The sequence below is a fragment of the Mesocricetus auratus genome, unplaced genomic scaffold, assembly GCF_017639785.1.
Source record: "Mesocricetus auratus isolate SY011 unplaced genomic scaffold, BCM_Maur_2.0 Super-Scaffold_100018, whole genome shotgun sequence".
Taxonomy (NCBI): Eukaryota; Metazoa; Chordata; class Mammalia; order Rodentia; family Cricetidae; genus Mesocricetus; species Mesocricetus auratus.
In genome coordinates, this window is record NW_024429199.1 from 34,246,676 (window position 1) to 34,261,105 (window position 14,430).

Below are 14,430 nucleotides of genomic sequence, written 5' to 3' on the forward strand. Positions count from 1 at the left end.
TCTTTACTTTTCCTGGTAAAACTAAAAACATGTCAAGATTAAGAATATATAGATCATGTGGCTCTTCGTGTATATATGTGCCTATCTCTACTATTTGATGCAAATTCTTCCTGCTGATTTATACAGAAAAAATGATGAGAAACAGACTTTATATCAAGTCTGTATTATTTAACAGAAAAGTGGAGACAGGGGTGTGGGAATGTTATAATATTCCTATACTGATTTCTAGCACACTTGGTAGTAGCACACTTAATGTCCCCTGAGACAAAAAAAAACTTCAGTCACATGATAGAATATAAACCTTGTATGATGTGAACTCAGCTGGATAGGACTTTGAAAAGCGTGGCCATCCCATTCATTTTATAATGATGGAAGCATTGTGACATGCCCACAAAATTTTGTGTCACTAATGTTATATCACCATTCCTGTTAAAATCAGCTAGTAGATTAGCTCTTGCAATTTTGAGCCCAAAGCTTTGTTTGAACAACTGAAAACCTGAGAGTTATTAAAAGGATGCAGAAAGTGGGGTTGGTAAATTTCTTTAGTATTATCTCTTGAATTTGCCTAAATAGTAATATTAGTTTTACTGGGAGATGAAAGATTAAAACTGGTTAAACCGATACACAGTATTTTACATCGGCTTTTATTACATGACTTATCTTAATTTAAATAGAAAGTAATATTCATGTATTAATTAAAAATTTACCTTACCATTTAGAAAGAAATGATTGTTTGAAAATATTCTGTCATTTGATCTTTCGCTGCAATTCTAAAATTAGGGTATAAATTTCAACTCTGCCTGAAAATAATTTCAGATTTATGAAGGCTGAGATGTCTATCACTTTAAATTATGGCAATATTTACAGCTTAATTCTGACTTTACATATGGAAATGTTTGATATTTTTAATGTGCTAGCGAAGGACTTCTGCTACTTTATGTGAGGGGATACCAGGGTGCAGGCTGTGCCTTCTGCCATAAACAATGAGTAAACTTGGTGAAATATTTGAAACCACTGTGTACCGACATTGGAAGACAGCACATGACCTTGATGCCAGGGAAGTGAAAAAAATGTGCAAGGAAAACCCTAAAACCACTCAGGCTTCCTGCCTGAAGGCAATCTCCTGATTGTTCAACTACACAGAACACAGAGTTTGGCCATCTTGCTAATTCAAGAAGACAGAATCAGAGTTTGGGAAGGCCAGGAGAGCTGCAATTTGCAGTACAGAGAAAGAAGACGATGGATTTCTGCAGGAAGCAAACAAATAGTCCCAGGAATTAGCACAGGCATTCCCTTGAGTATTTGAACATCAGTCTGCATGTGAGTGGAGTAGAATCTGAAGAATCCGGGCAAAGGGTGAGGCCTGTGTAAGTGACTTCTCAGATCTGACATGGAGCCAACAACTGTCTCAGTTTCTGACAGCCAGATCATACACATTGACTGAATTTATTAATGAGACTTGCTGTATGATAAGTATGCTCAACCTGCAGCCCCTGCGTCACATCTTAAGATAGCTGTTAATGTGCCTGACACGTATGTAGATGAAAGGTAACATCATAGTGTCAATGGGTTGGACATTCCCCATCAAAGGCAAGGCCCAAAGTGGGGGGAGACTTGCCTGCTAGACAAGATTGAAAACTAATGAAAGAGAGAAAGAAGGAATGCAGCACCCTGTGCCTTCACAAGCATCATGCCCAGCATCTGGTTCAGATGTCTTCGACACTGTGAGAAATCTAGAAAATCTAACCCATTATCAGGATGAATATCACATGATACTGTTTCTGACATCTCAGATTAAGAAACCTAGCTCTAGGTCTAGTCACTCATCCACAAAATGAGAAAGTATGCGTTCAACCTATGAGATAGCCAGTCACATTCTTGCTCCATCTCCCCCTCCCCCAGCAATTTGTTGCAATAAATTTAAAGGATGGATACATTCTCCCCCCCCCCGCCCCAGGGAAAAATATATCATCAATTTTTACTTTTAAAGGTAACTAATAAATATTGATATAAATATGGATAATGGTATGTTTTTGTTTTATGTTGTTACAGGGTCTCACTATGTACCTTTTACTGTTCTGGAACTCTGGCTATAGACCAGGCTGGCCTCAGACTCACAGAGATCAGCCTGCCTCTGCCTCTTGAGTGCTGGGATTAAAGGTGTGTGCCACCGTGCCTGCTTTAAATTCTTATTTCTTAAAAAATGCTGCAAAAATAATGTAGTTGATTCATTGTTTTAAAGTGCTACCAAAAGGCTTCCAAACTTAGCCTGGAATGAGTTGACATGCACTCCTGATCTCGAGGATCATAGGGTTTTCAAAACTTCCTTGTGTTTCTTGAGCTGGTAGGAGATTTGTCAAGGTTATTGTGGAGGCAAGTCCCCACCTGAAACAGGAGCTTGTCTGGGGCGCTGACGTCCAAGCATCTTCCCAGGCATCTTCATGTACTGCATAAGCATCTTTTCATATTAATAATTATGCTGTATTTTTCTTCCATGTCTTCCCTAACAGATCTTAAGCAAAATAAAGGCTGCGATTGTAGCTAGGCCTAGGGGTTCACACCTGTAATCTCAGCTTTTTCCACTGCTGGAAGGCTCAATCTGGAGGATAGCCAAGAGAACAATGCACACCTTCCTGTCTTGCAGGTCATCCGGAAGGGAGAAGTGAGCTGCTGCTGGATCTGCACGGCCTGCAAAGAGAACGAGTTTGTGCAAGACGAGTTCACCTGCAGAGCCTGTGACCTGGGGTGGTGGCCCAATGCAGAGCTGACAGGTAGGATCAGCCTCACTTGTAAACTGATGCCTGATTATTGCCCTCCTTTTTCATCCTTCTTCTTTTTATCCTTCTTCTTCTTCTTCTTCTTCTTCTTCTTCTTCTTCTTCTTCTTCTTCTTCTTCTTCTTCTTCTTCTTCTTCTTCTTCTTTTTGTTGGCTTGATTTTTTTCTACACATGGTTTCTCTGTTTAGCTCTGGCTGTCCTGGAACTTGCTCTGTAGACCAGGCTGGACTCAAATTCAGAGGTCCCTCTGCCTCAGCCTCCCCAGTGCTGAAATTAAAAGTGTGCCACCACACCCTCCTGATATTACTCAACAGTTGGCTCCTGTCTTTTCATCACTGCCTTTGGGTACATACTTTGTGCCCCACAGCACATACAAGCCTCTTGAAGTTTTCATGGCCTACACTGAGAACAGAATGCATTTCCATCTGAATACAAGCGAGTTGATATGTGGTAGGATGTTCTGCTACAGAGATATTTTCTTTTCAAAATTTTACTGGAAGGCATTTCAAGCCCACTGAATTTGTATTTGCTACCATTTCTTGAACATCTGTTGTATGTGTGTAAATTACTAATACAATCCCTAAAGATATAAAGGAAAATAAAGCACAAACCTAGCCTTTTGTTTTTGGCATTTGTATGCCTGTGTGTGTCTGTGTGTGAGTGTGTGTGTGTGTGTGTATGTACACCTATATAAGTCTGTGTGTGTGTGTGCTCATGAGCACGTGCGTGTATATGTTATGTGTGTCCATCTTGGCATTGTTCTCTTGGCTCTCCTCCTGATCCAGACTTCCAAATATTGAAATGCTGAGCCTCCAGACCCAGCTACAATTTTAGCTTTTATTTTGTTAAAATCTGTTAGGGAAGACATGGAAGGAAAATATAACAATTAACGTCAAAAGATGCATATGCAATGCATGAAGGTTCTTAGGCAAACAAGGAGATGAAAAGAATGCTAGGGAGTTGAGCAGGGGAGAGTTGAGAGTTAATGACAGACTTGGGGCAAATCCAGAAATAAGTATGTGGGTTCAGTTGATGGACGCCACAAGTATTGAGAAATGAGACTGGGTAGGATTACTGATGGTGGGATACTTACGGTGATTACTAACATTTTTCCCAGCCCTTGTCTGTACTTAGACTTTGGCTTTCAGCACGGGAGAACCACGGGAGAGATTTGAGGTAGAAAATGACCTCATGATACCTCTTTACAGGTAGATGGATCTGATGGCAATGTGAAACACAGACGAGTCTGGAAACAGCCGTGAGGGAGCAGCCACTTAGGTCCCAATGAGGCATTTCGAAGGGTGTGGACTAGAGCAGCTTCAGAGAGAAGGAAGGGTAGCAATTGGATGTAGGAAACTATTTGGGAGTAAAATCAATAGAGCTAGGATGTACTGATCATGTATATATACACAAATGAATGATACATATGTATATGTATCAGTATATATGTTTTATGTATATATAAAAAGCAATGTTCATATATACAAATTTTGATTTTCATAACCCCTGGCATAAGCTCACAGGAGAGAAACATTTCAGAAATACTTCACATAAATTTTAAGTCTGGAGTCATAGGAATCTTGGCCTGTGGATAAACATAGACTTGCTGCACTAAGCCTTCATCTTAGAGGAAGTAGAAGAAACCCATAGACACAAAGTTGTATGCGCAAGGTCCAGGAGCCCCTGATCTCAAGACTCCCTGGATGCCTTTGATATCTTCAGGAAAGGTGATGCTGCTGCTGCAGGTTGATTGTTTCTTGCTTCAATCTAAAGAAAACTGTGAAAGTAAAACACATGATTTTCTCCAAATATAGTTTTAAAAATGGTTAGGTAAGTAGAACTAGGTCACATAGCTAAAATTATACTTAAATGGCACAACCTCGTGAAATGTTAGCCTTGTTAGAGTTAGGTCTAAATAAGTATCAGAAATCATCCAGTATAAAGACCCCATTCAAAGAAAGCAAATTAGATGGGAATGTGGCATTTTTGTTAAATCGGAATATGGTGCTTTTTTGTTGTTTGTTTGTTTCATTTTTGGACAGGGTTTCTTTGTGTAACAATCCTGGATGTCCTGGAACTCACCCTGTAGACCAGGCTGGCCTCAAAATCAGAGATCCACCTGCCTCTGTTTCCTGAGTGCTGGGATTAAAGGTGTGTGCCACCACCACCTGGCTGGAATATGCTATTTTTGAGGGTACTGACTCCATTAACCACACTCCCTCTTTATTCCTTTTTTTAATTCTCTAGCTAAAAGCTAGCTTGAAAGTACTGATATATCTAAAACTTATCCAACACATACCCACCTTCAGACTCCCATCCTTAGCTCTGGAGTTGGACCTAGTATATTAATATATAATAAATGCCCATGATCATGCATGCTATCTTAATTAAATGCAGTATGTCACACACACCACACTACAAAAAAAGAGGCGACTGAGGAAGGAGAAGAGGCTAAGGAAATAAGTGGAAAACTAAGGACATTTTGATCAAAGAGACAGGGAATTATAAAAGAATGTTTTTATAACTTTTTTGTACTTACTTTATGCCATTTATTCTGGCATGTGGTGATATATTATTTATGATTTATTAAAGTTTGCCTGAGGATTCAGAAAGCAAAGTCAGCCTTAAGCTATAGAGATCAGGCAGTGATGATACACACCTTTAATCCCAGCAGCTGGAAGCTAAGAGGTGGTGGTACACAACTTTAGTCCTAGGATGCAGGTTTATGGATCTCTGTGAATCCAACGTCACTCAGATCTACACAAGATTGATCCAGTCCTAAAGAGACACAGCCAACACAAAGATGATCTCAGCACCTGGTATCACACACCTTTAATCCCATCACTAGAGGGTATAAAAGATAGGAGCAGGGTCTTCAGTAGTCAGTATCAGGCATTCATTCTCCAGCCACATTGAGGATAGGAAGACATTCAGTCTCAGGATTCTCCAGCCACACTGAGGAGAGGTTACAGTCTGAGGTTTAGTGGAGCCAGGATCACCCTTTAGTCTGTGGTAGAGAGCTAGTGCCCGGCTGCTTGAAGTTTGAACCTTAGTATCAGTCTCTGGGTCTTTTATTTTTGTGTGTGTGTGTTACACTGGTGCTTGGAGTTTTTGTTTCTGTGGCATCTTCCCAGGTATCTTTTTCTTCTTTGCTGCCTCTGTTTCTGACTTAGGAACAATGTGTTCCTGGTCAGTGAGAATCACCTCCATGTAGTAGGAAAGAGCTCCTGCATGGGTCAATCTACCTACCACATTTTCCTTATGCTCAGCAGAGCATCATATGCACACTCTTCAATGCTTAGAGGACCCACACCCAAACTCCAGCTTGGTATTACTCTCACCATCCTTAAGCACGTGGCGTCTGAATTCAGAATAATTTGGGGCCTGCTGCACCTGTGTCCAGCCCCGCATTTTGGCCTGGGAATACCCACCAATTTCATGTTACACAGATGGAGCAGCACACATTGCTCCTTTAAAGTGGCATCCTTCAAACATTTGCTTTCTTTTGAGATATGCATACCCTTGATGGCCTAGTTTCATAGATGTCCTTGAGGTGAATGTGAATATTTGTTTTGAATGACTTTCTTTTTTTTAGTGCTTTCTGGGTCAAGAGCGCACTGAGCCATTTTTCTAGGTGGCTTACAGAAAGGAAAACAAAATTTAAAGATTACGAGTTAGAGAAAGGATGACTTTTTACTAACTGGTGCTGAAAAGATTGAAAGTCTACTGATTCCATCATTCATTTTGAATAGAAATGACCCAAAGTGGATCAAAGTTCTAAGTGTAAGATATGATACAATGAAACTTCTAGAAGAAAGCACCGGTGAGGAGATACTTCAACACTCTGGTTGGTATAGGCTAAGAACTTCGGGATCATTTCCCCAAAGCACTGACAACAAAAGCAGAAATGGACCAAACAGATAATATCAATTTAAGAAGCTTATGTACATCATTGGAGGCAGTCAGTAAAGGGAAGAAAAAGCCCAAAGGGTGAGGGACTAGTTTCATACTACCCACCTGGAGTGACAGAATGTACAAGCAAATCTTGAGTCTTTTTTTTTTTTTCTCTCTCACCAACTTAGGTGGAAGCTTAGGTTAATCGCTTGACAACCGTGAATCCCAACTTTATTACTTGTCAGATTAAGATAATTAAATGCATCAGTGCTTTAAGTACTGCTTCCAATCCTACCCATTGAGAAACACCGCTCTCATGCTCAGAGCCTGTTGCCTTGGACATAACAGCTGTGTTCTACTGTGTCTGTTCCATTTAGAGAATTAGAAGATCAATGCAGCTGTCAATAGAGAAGCTACCTTGTGAATCTTTATACCTCCCTGCTGGACCCAACAGCGGTCTATGTCACCTACGCCCAAGCTGCATGCCCTGGATGGCTTACAAGTGGTTTTCCAGTCTTCTTTGAACTCAGGCCTCCCCCTGTCACTAACATGTCTCTCTCCAGTTTTCTCCTCCTCTGCAGAGCAGGGGCTTCCTGCTTGGCCTCTCTTTTGTCACATTCCTCAATGAGCCATTGTGTTTGAGAGCTGGAGTTGACCTAGCACCCATTCTCCACTTAAAGCTATTTGAGTGAGATCTGGCTGACTCCTGGGTTGTTCTAAGAAGTCAGAGGTTCAGGCTTTGAGAGACAAGAGCTGTTTTTCTTCTTTGCATTCTTTTAAGATTCGCCCCAGCCTTCCCTATGTTCCTTTTTCACATGAAAAAGAACTTCTATTTAAACCTTAAAATGCATTTTGAAGGACTGCTAAGGTGCCCCAGTAGGTTGAGGTGATTGCTCAATCCCCGGGAACCCATCGAAAGCAAAGACTTCTGCAAGCTGTCTTCCAACCTTCACCTGTACCTCATGGTATATATGAGCGAGCTCATGAGTGCACACACATAGACAGACAGACAGACAGACACACACACACACACACACACACACTGAAATTTAAAACATACATTAAAAAAAGAAAGATATAGTATATTGTGATACTTACTGACAGTTCTTTGGGACCAAATCACATTGTACTTCCCTTGTAGAACTCTGACTATGTAGCCCAGGCTGGCCTTAAAAATAAACACCCTCCCACTTCAGCCTCCCACATGAGTTCTGGGATTATACGGGTATACCACCTCACCCAGCTGTCACAATGGAAACTAGTCACATATTCAATTCCTTGGATTCTCCTGCTGTGAGAATATTATGTACTTACTATCAAATGATTCTTCCTATTAATTAGGACTTCATCAGGACTTCATCTTGACAAAGGATGGAGGAAATCTCCATGACCATAAATTAGATGAACGCCAGCACAATGGCTTTTCTAAAGATTGGCTGTGTTAATGTGACCCGTGGAGCACATAAAGACTACCTTAACATTCAAATGAGTTGGGCCATGTAGCAACTCATGCTGCCTCTCTCCCCACCAGCCAGCTACTTTTCCATCTTATATACAGGCTGATTTGCAAATATTACTCTCAGTATCTTAGAACATACATCTCTCATACTCATTCACACTTAGGTGTTAATGACACCTATTGTCGCAGCATTTCCATTAGTTTCATGTTTGAGCAGAAAATTAGGTCCCATTTGCTACTTACTTGGTGCCATGTCATGCACAGAGCAAGGGCACAGCACATGGCAATGTGTTTTTGGTGTTGCCATGGTAGCAGTAGTTGTGAAAAGGAAAAAAAAACCCACTGGTAGAGAATACAAAAAAAATCAGAAGAAATATTTAGAAGAGTAAGGGCAGTGCCTTTTAGTGGGTGTTTTGTTTTAATGGTTTTTTCTTTTATTATAAAATTTCTGTTAAAATGAAAAGTGATTTTTCTCTGAGAAATGATTGTTGTTGCTGAAAATAAGGTTTGTAAAACTGTCCTGAAATCACCATTAGAGATAGTTGTTGTCTACATGGATGGCAAAGATTCTCATTAGTGAAAACAAATATTTATAGGTGATTTAAATTTTCATTAGCATGTATTTTTTTCTGGGTCTGAGAATACGTTGGTGAATTCTCAGAGGAAGTGAATTTGGAAGCTATTGGGCTTTTTGTATTTTCTTCTGGGGTATGTACATTTTAATTCTGCACATAAATTTCATGCTTCAATTCCTAGGATTCATAAGCATGCTTCTTTCCCATGATGATATAGGACTGGGCAGTGATTTAATAATTCATGGACCAATTAAAAGTGATGCAATAATGCTTATTTGTTCTAAAATATAAGGATTCCTGAAAAAGGAAGTCTATACTAAATCTGTCATTAAAAAGCAGAAAAAATTAACTAGCTTTAGTTATTTTCTCCATTTTGCCCATTACTGTGACCTCCACACTATTATCTATCTATCTATCTATCTATCTATCTATCTCTATCTATCTATGTATCTATCTATGTATCTATCTATGTATCTATCTATGTATCTATCTATGTATCTATCTATGTATCCATGTATCTATCTATCTATCTATCTATCTATCTATCTATCTATCTAGTTAATTCTACAATAGACCTTACCAACCATTTTGTGCCCAGAGTTTTTTTTTAAGAAACTGAGGCAATCATACAAGAAGCATCACATGAGACTAGATATGTAGACGGTGAACTAGATCTCACAGCATGACTCTGTGCACAGTGTCATATGAACACAGGGTGGGAAGCAAGGTTTATTCCTTGGAAGGAAAAAGCCTGCAAAGAATATTTACATTTGAGCTGTACATTGAATAATAAGTAGAAATTCACTTTGTAGGTAACTGATATTATGTAAATACATTGAGGAAAGCATTTTGGAATGTTATCATGAAATAGTGTTATAAATGGTATGAATTCCTCTAAGATAATTAGGGTAAAATAATTATCACCTCTGTTTCTGGATCCATGTTAAGTGTGACTTGACCTACTTAGAAAGAAATTTGATATTCCATTTTAGCCTTCTAATGCATTTGGATATATAAACTATGAAATACCTGGTTCACAGATGAGAAATGGCCTCTAGTCCTTGGGTTACAGTTATTACCACTTGCCTGAGTTTGCTAAGTCATCTGTTGTCTAATGGAAGGCTAACTTGTATGATGCCTGTCTTTCTCTGAATGACTGACTAGCCATGGACATTTGCCAAGATGCCCTGTTTTCAGAGCTCTGGATGTTGTCCAAACAGCTCTTTGTAAGTCTTCTTTTGCAACTGGGGGTCAAGTATGTGCGGATCACTGCTCACCATCCACTGTGGGAGATAGCCCATCTTCCAGCCTTGGGGTGCCCTTACCCAGGGTTTTCATAAAGTTGACAACTCAAAAGAGGAACATAATCTCATTAACATTACATGTATGACAGACTTGAACATTAGAGTCAATTTCCTCTAGATGGAAAATCCAATGCTTCTCAAATTTAGGATGTCAGAATCAGGGATGGAATGGGGGAGGGAAATGCCAATCTTTAAGAACCTTATTAAAGGCATCAAGAAGTCCTAATCTCCAGGTGACTAGGGCTTGGCTGGGTCTGATTGACATCCAAGAGACCGATTTCCTCATATGAAAAGAGTTTAGCATTTTGCTGTTAGTGAAAGTGATCGCAGTGGAGCAGCAAGCCTGTGCTTAGGTTTTGGCTACGATACACTGCCCAATTACTGCATAAGAATGCCTGGTGTTTTGCTAGTTCAAAGACATTGTCCTTTATCTGCATGTGGTGTACTGTTCAGGATGTTACACAGCTCGATTTGACGTTTTGTGGAGACGCCACAATTGGTCTTTGATTTTTTACAGTGTTATAGGTGATGGGATTTGTAAGATGCAAACTTGAAATTTTCCCTGGTGATAGCCAATGAAACCCATCAGAATGGGCTGGCTGATTTTTCTGCCTCGAGCTCTCTCAAAGCTGGCGCTCATCAGACAGATCTGGGCAGTGCACATTCCAGATGGAGTGTAATCTGTGGATGAATAAGAGCTTGCACCTGGATCTCTCTTGATTTGGTGGTGCTGACATGCCGTCTGTCTTTTGCTGCAGTATGCATTTTGCTTTGAAATGAAAACATTACATGAGTGTGTTTTGGGAGCTTCTGATTTTTTTTCATATATGTGAACTCAGGCAATCCTTGCTTGTCAGTGTGAAATGCATTGGAAAAGTGAGTGTGACTTGCCTGCATATCTTTTCTCAAATGATCTGAACTAATAGACTTGCTGGCTATCATTAAGTTAATGAGTTAGGGATGCTAACTGGCAAGAGAAACCTTAGTAACAGACTCCTATTATGGGTAAGAGAAATAGCAAAGATGGAGTCATATTTGCATAACTTCAAATCAGTAAAGAAAACCATATATGAACAAGTAGAGTATACCAAAATATGACAGGTACAATAATCTTTAGAAATTGTGTTGAGGGCTGGTGGTGGCACACGCCTTTAATCCCAGCACTCCGGAGGCAGAATCAGGCTGATCTCGTGAGTTTGGGGCCAGCTTGGTCTACAAGAGCTAGTTCCAGGACAGTCTCCAAAGCCACAGAGAAACCCTGTCTCAAAAAAAAAAAAGAAATTGTGCTGATGTTGTTCATTGATAGTTTCATATGTGTATAAAACGCAGTCTAGTGACTCTCACCCTCTCATCTCTTTCCTGGCCCTGCCCACTCTCCTACAAATCCCCTTCTCACATTCTCTGCTGTTTGTTTGCTCGTTTTGTGATCCACTGAGCTGTGTGTGTGGTTATGGGTTTGGAACTATTTATTATTGGAGCCTGATTGGGCTCACAGTGGGTATCAAGTTTAGACCATAATTCTCCCTCTTCCAGCATCTATTCTTAGCCAAGATGTCAGCAGAGAAGGTAGGACCCTATGATCCTCACCTCCCATGACTAGTTGCTGAAAAGGTCAGTCTTGTGCAGGCCCCAGGAAGGAAGCCACTGCTGTTGTATGTGTTCACATGTGCAATCGCTCCATCGTGGCTCAATGAGGGCATTTCATAGCTCTTCTCTGTATTTTGTGACTCTTGAATGTGTCCTAACCTTTTTCTACCACATTCACCAAACTTTAGTGGGGGTTGTAGAAATGATTTGTTTTAGGACTGGATCTTCAGCTGTCACTTGTTTTCAGCACCTTGAGAGCCACGGGTTTCCTTATTCACTGCTGTCAAAGCTGAGACCTGTCTACAGGGTTAGGCATCAGTATTCAGGTGGTGGTTTGACCCTGTGTTAATTTAGCTTTGCAATAGTAACAGGGTGCCCTCTAGAGACTTTGCCTTCCCCAGCCACGGGTTTTGACTGTACTTTAGTACCAATCATGGATAATGTACAGTGGAGCTTGTCTCAAATCCAATCAAAGAGCAGTTGGTTACCCATTAAGAGTCATACCACTATTGATATGATTGCAATGTAGTGTGCTCCGAGGATTTCAGTTTAGAAACTTACCAAGACAGGCATTTTTGCTTCTAGGCTTGCCACAGCTGGGTTTTTTAATTTTGCTAAGCATTTAAATATTCAGTAATGTTAAGGTTCCGTTTGAATTCCCAGAGGGTTGAGAATGATGAAGACAGTGTGGTGAAGTGTAAATTCATCTGTAAGCATTGTGATGAATGTTTCCTCATACCATTGAATCATACATCATAATGTTCTAGATAAATAAAAAAGTTAATCCTATTTTTACCATTGTAAGGATTTTATCATATTTCCGGGGAATACTGTAGCAGGCTTTCTTTTGGGCCACCAACCATCTCCCAGATCATGATATGGAGACGTATCAGTTATGAAAGCTTGGCTTTATCTTACGCTGGTTGTACCAGCTCTTAAAGCTTATTTAACCTGTTTTTCTTCATCTCATCTTGCCTTGAGCTTTTTAACCTTTTTATCATTCTGTATGTCCTATTCTGCTGCCTGGCTTAGTGGTTCCAAGCAATTCCCTCTCTTTCTCCCTCATTCTCTTTTTTCTCTCTGCTCACCAACCCCATCTATCCCTCTAATGCTTAGCTATTGACTGTTCAGATTTTTATTAGGTCAGTCATAAACAAATGTAACAATCTTTGCCTACTTATAGTAATATTCTGAAATAGAATACATCAGTCTTTGAAAAACAGATAATTTTAAGATAATTCATATTTGTAAATGATAGAGTGGGTAGCTATATGTTATACCTTCCATTAGAAAGTCTCAAAGGATTTTATTTTTAATTTCAGTGTCCAACTTTCACAATTTTCACATTCATGTAAATTATAAATTAAGCATGAACTGGTTACATCTCTACTATCTTGGAAATATGATTATATTTTAATCTTATGGTCAATTTGTCTCTCCTAATAAATGATTTAGTTTCTTCTTGAGGAGTTTATGTAGGACTCAGCAGGGAGCCTATACTAGATAACCTTTATGCTATCTCCAGAATTATCACTATGAATCTTACACAATAATCCTGGGATGTCTTTCAAGAATGTTTTCTTGCTCATTTTTGTGTATCTGTGACTGAAACCGTAAACTTTTCCATGGATTTCCTATTATTAAAAAAATGATTTTGTTTTATGTGAGATTCTTGCTAAGGACTTCTTATCAGAATAATCTTTTCATATCACATGATAATCTATGAAAACTATCTACCATATTTGATAGCTTTCATAATATTTTCTTTACTATGAATCAACTTTTATGACAGCCATTTGTAGTGATACATTATTTATGATTTAATAAAGCTTGCCTGAGGATTCAGAAAGCAAAGTCACCCATGAGCCATAGAAGTCAGGCACACACATTTAATCCCAGCAGCCAAAAACTAGGAAGTAGTGGTATACACCTTTAATCCTAGGAGTCAGGATTAAGAGGTAGAAGGGTCTCTGTGAGTTCAAGGCCACCCAGATCTACACAAGACTGAATCAGTCTAAAAGAGAATTATAGCTCACACCTTTAATCCCAGGACTCAAGAGAGGAATATAAGACAGGAGCAAGAATCAGTATCAGGCATTCATTCTCCAGTCACACAGAGGAAAGGCAGCAGGATCAGCTCATTTAGCCTGAGGTAGTGGTAAGAGCTAATGGCCTGCTACTTTGCTTTTCCGATCATCAGCTTAAAATTTGAACCCCTACATCGGTAATGTGAGAATGTGGTTGATTGATTGACACTCCTATGTTGATGTGAGCATTTCCGAACTGGTTGATCCTCAGAAGTGATTGCTAACACTCAATGGTTGGTGGCCAAAAACACGCTTACTGAGGTGGGTTGGTGCTGAAGGACTGAGCAGAAGTAAAATTGATTCTTCTGGTCCTTTGGTGGGTGGGGACCATAAAACAGAGATTCCGTCTCTAGATTCATTAAAATAATTCCAGTATCACAGTGTGGGAAAATACTGGTCTAGACCAGTCATAAATTCTTGAGAAGGAACTGTCTCCTGGGCAATTCCTTAGAAACACAATACCCACAGAAATGAGTGGAGAGAGCGTTCATTCTTTGGTGTGTCTGTCAGGGGCTATTAATTCAAATCCCCAACTGCTAGACTTGAGCATACATGGGAGTTTAAGTAATACAAAACTATGTGAATTTTTCTACAATATATACAATACTCTGCTAGCTAAAACTTGTTTATGAGCCCTACATGCTTATGGACAAGGGCTGCATAAAATAAAAATAATTCTTAGTTTCTCTCTTATGAGCATATTCCCTTTGGTTACCCCTATGTTATTTTTACTTCCTTTCTTTTTGA

General features: G+C 39.6%; 1 protein-coding gene across 3 annotated transcripts in view; it reads left to right on the plus strand.

The window, feature by feature from the left end:
• The window catches only part of Grm1 (glutamate metabotropic receptor 1), a 367,695-nt gene that overhangs the window by 319,553 nt on the left and 33,712 nt on the right, over nucleotides 1-14,430 (plus strand). For all 3 annotated transcript variants that reach the window (XM_040758193.1, XM_040758192.1, XM_040758191.1), the window contains one exon: nucleotides 2,645-2,771. In XM_040758193.1, coding sequence (XP_040614127.1) covers nucleotides 2,645-2,771 — 127 coding nt within the window. The remainder of the gene's footprint in view (nucleotides 1-2,644; nucleotides 2,772-14,430) is intronic.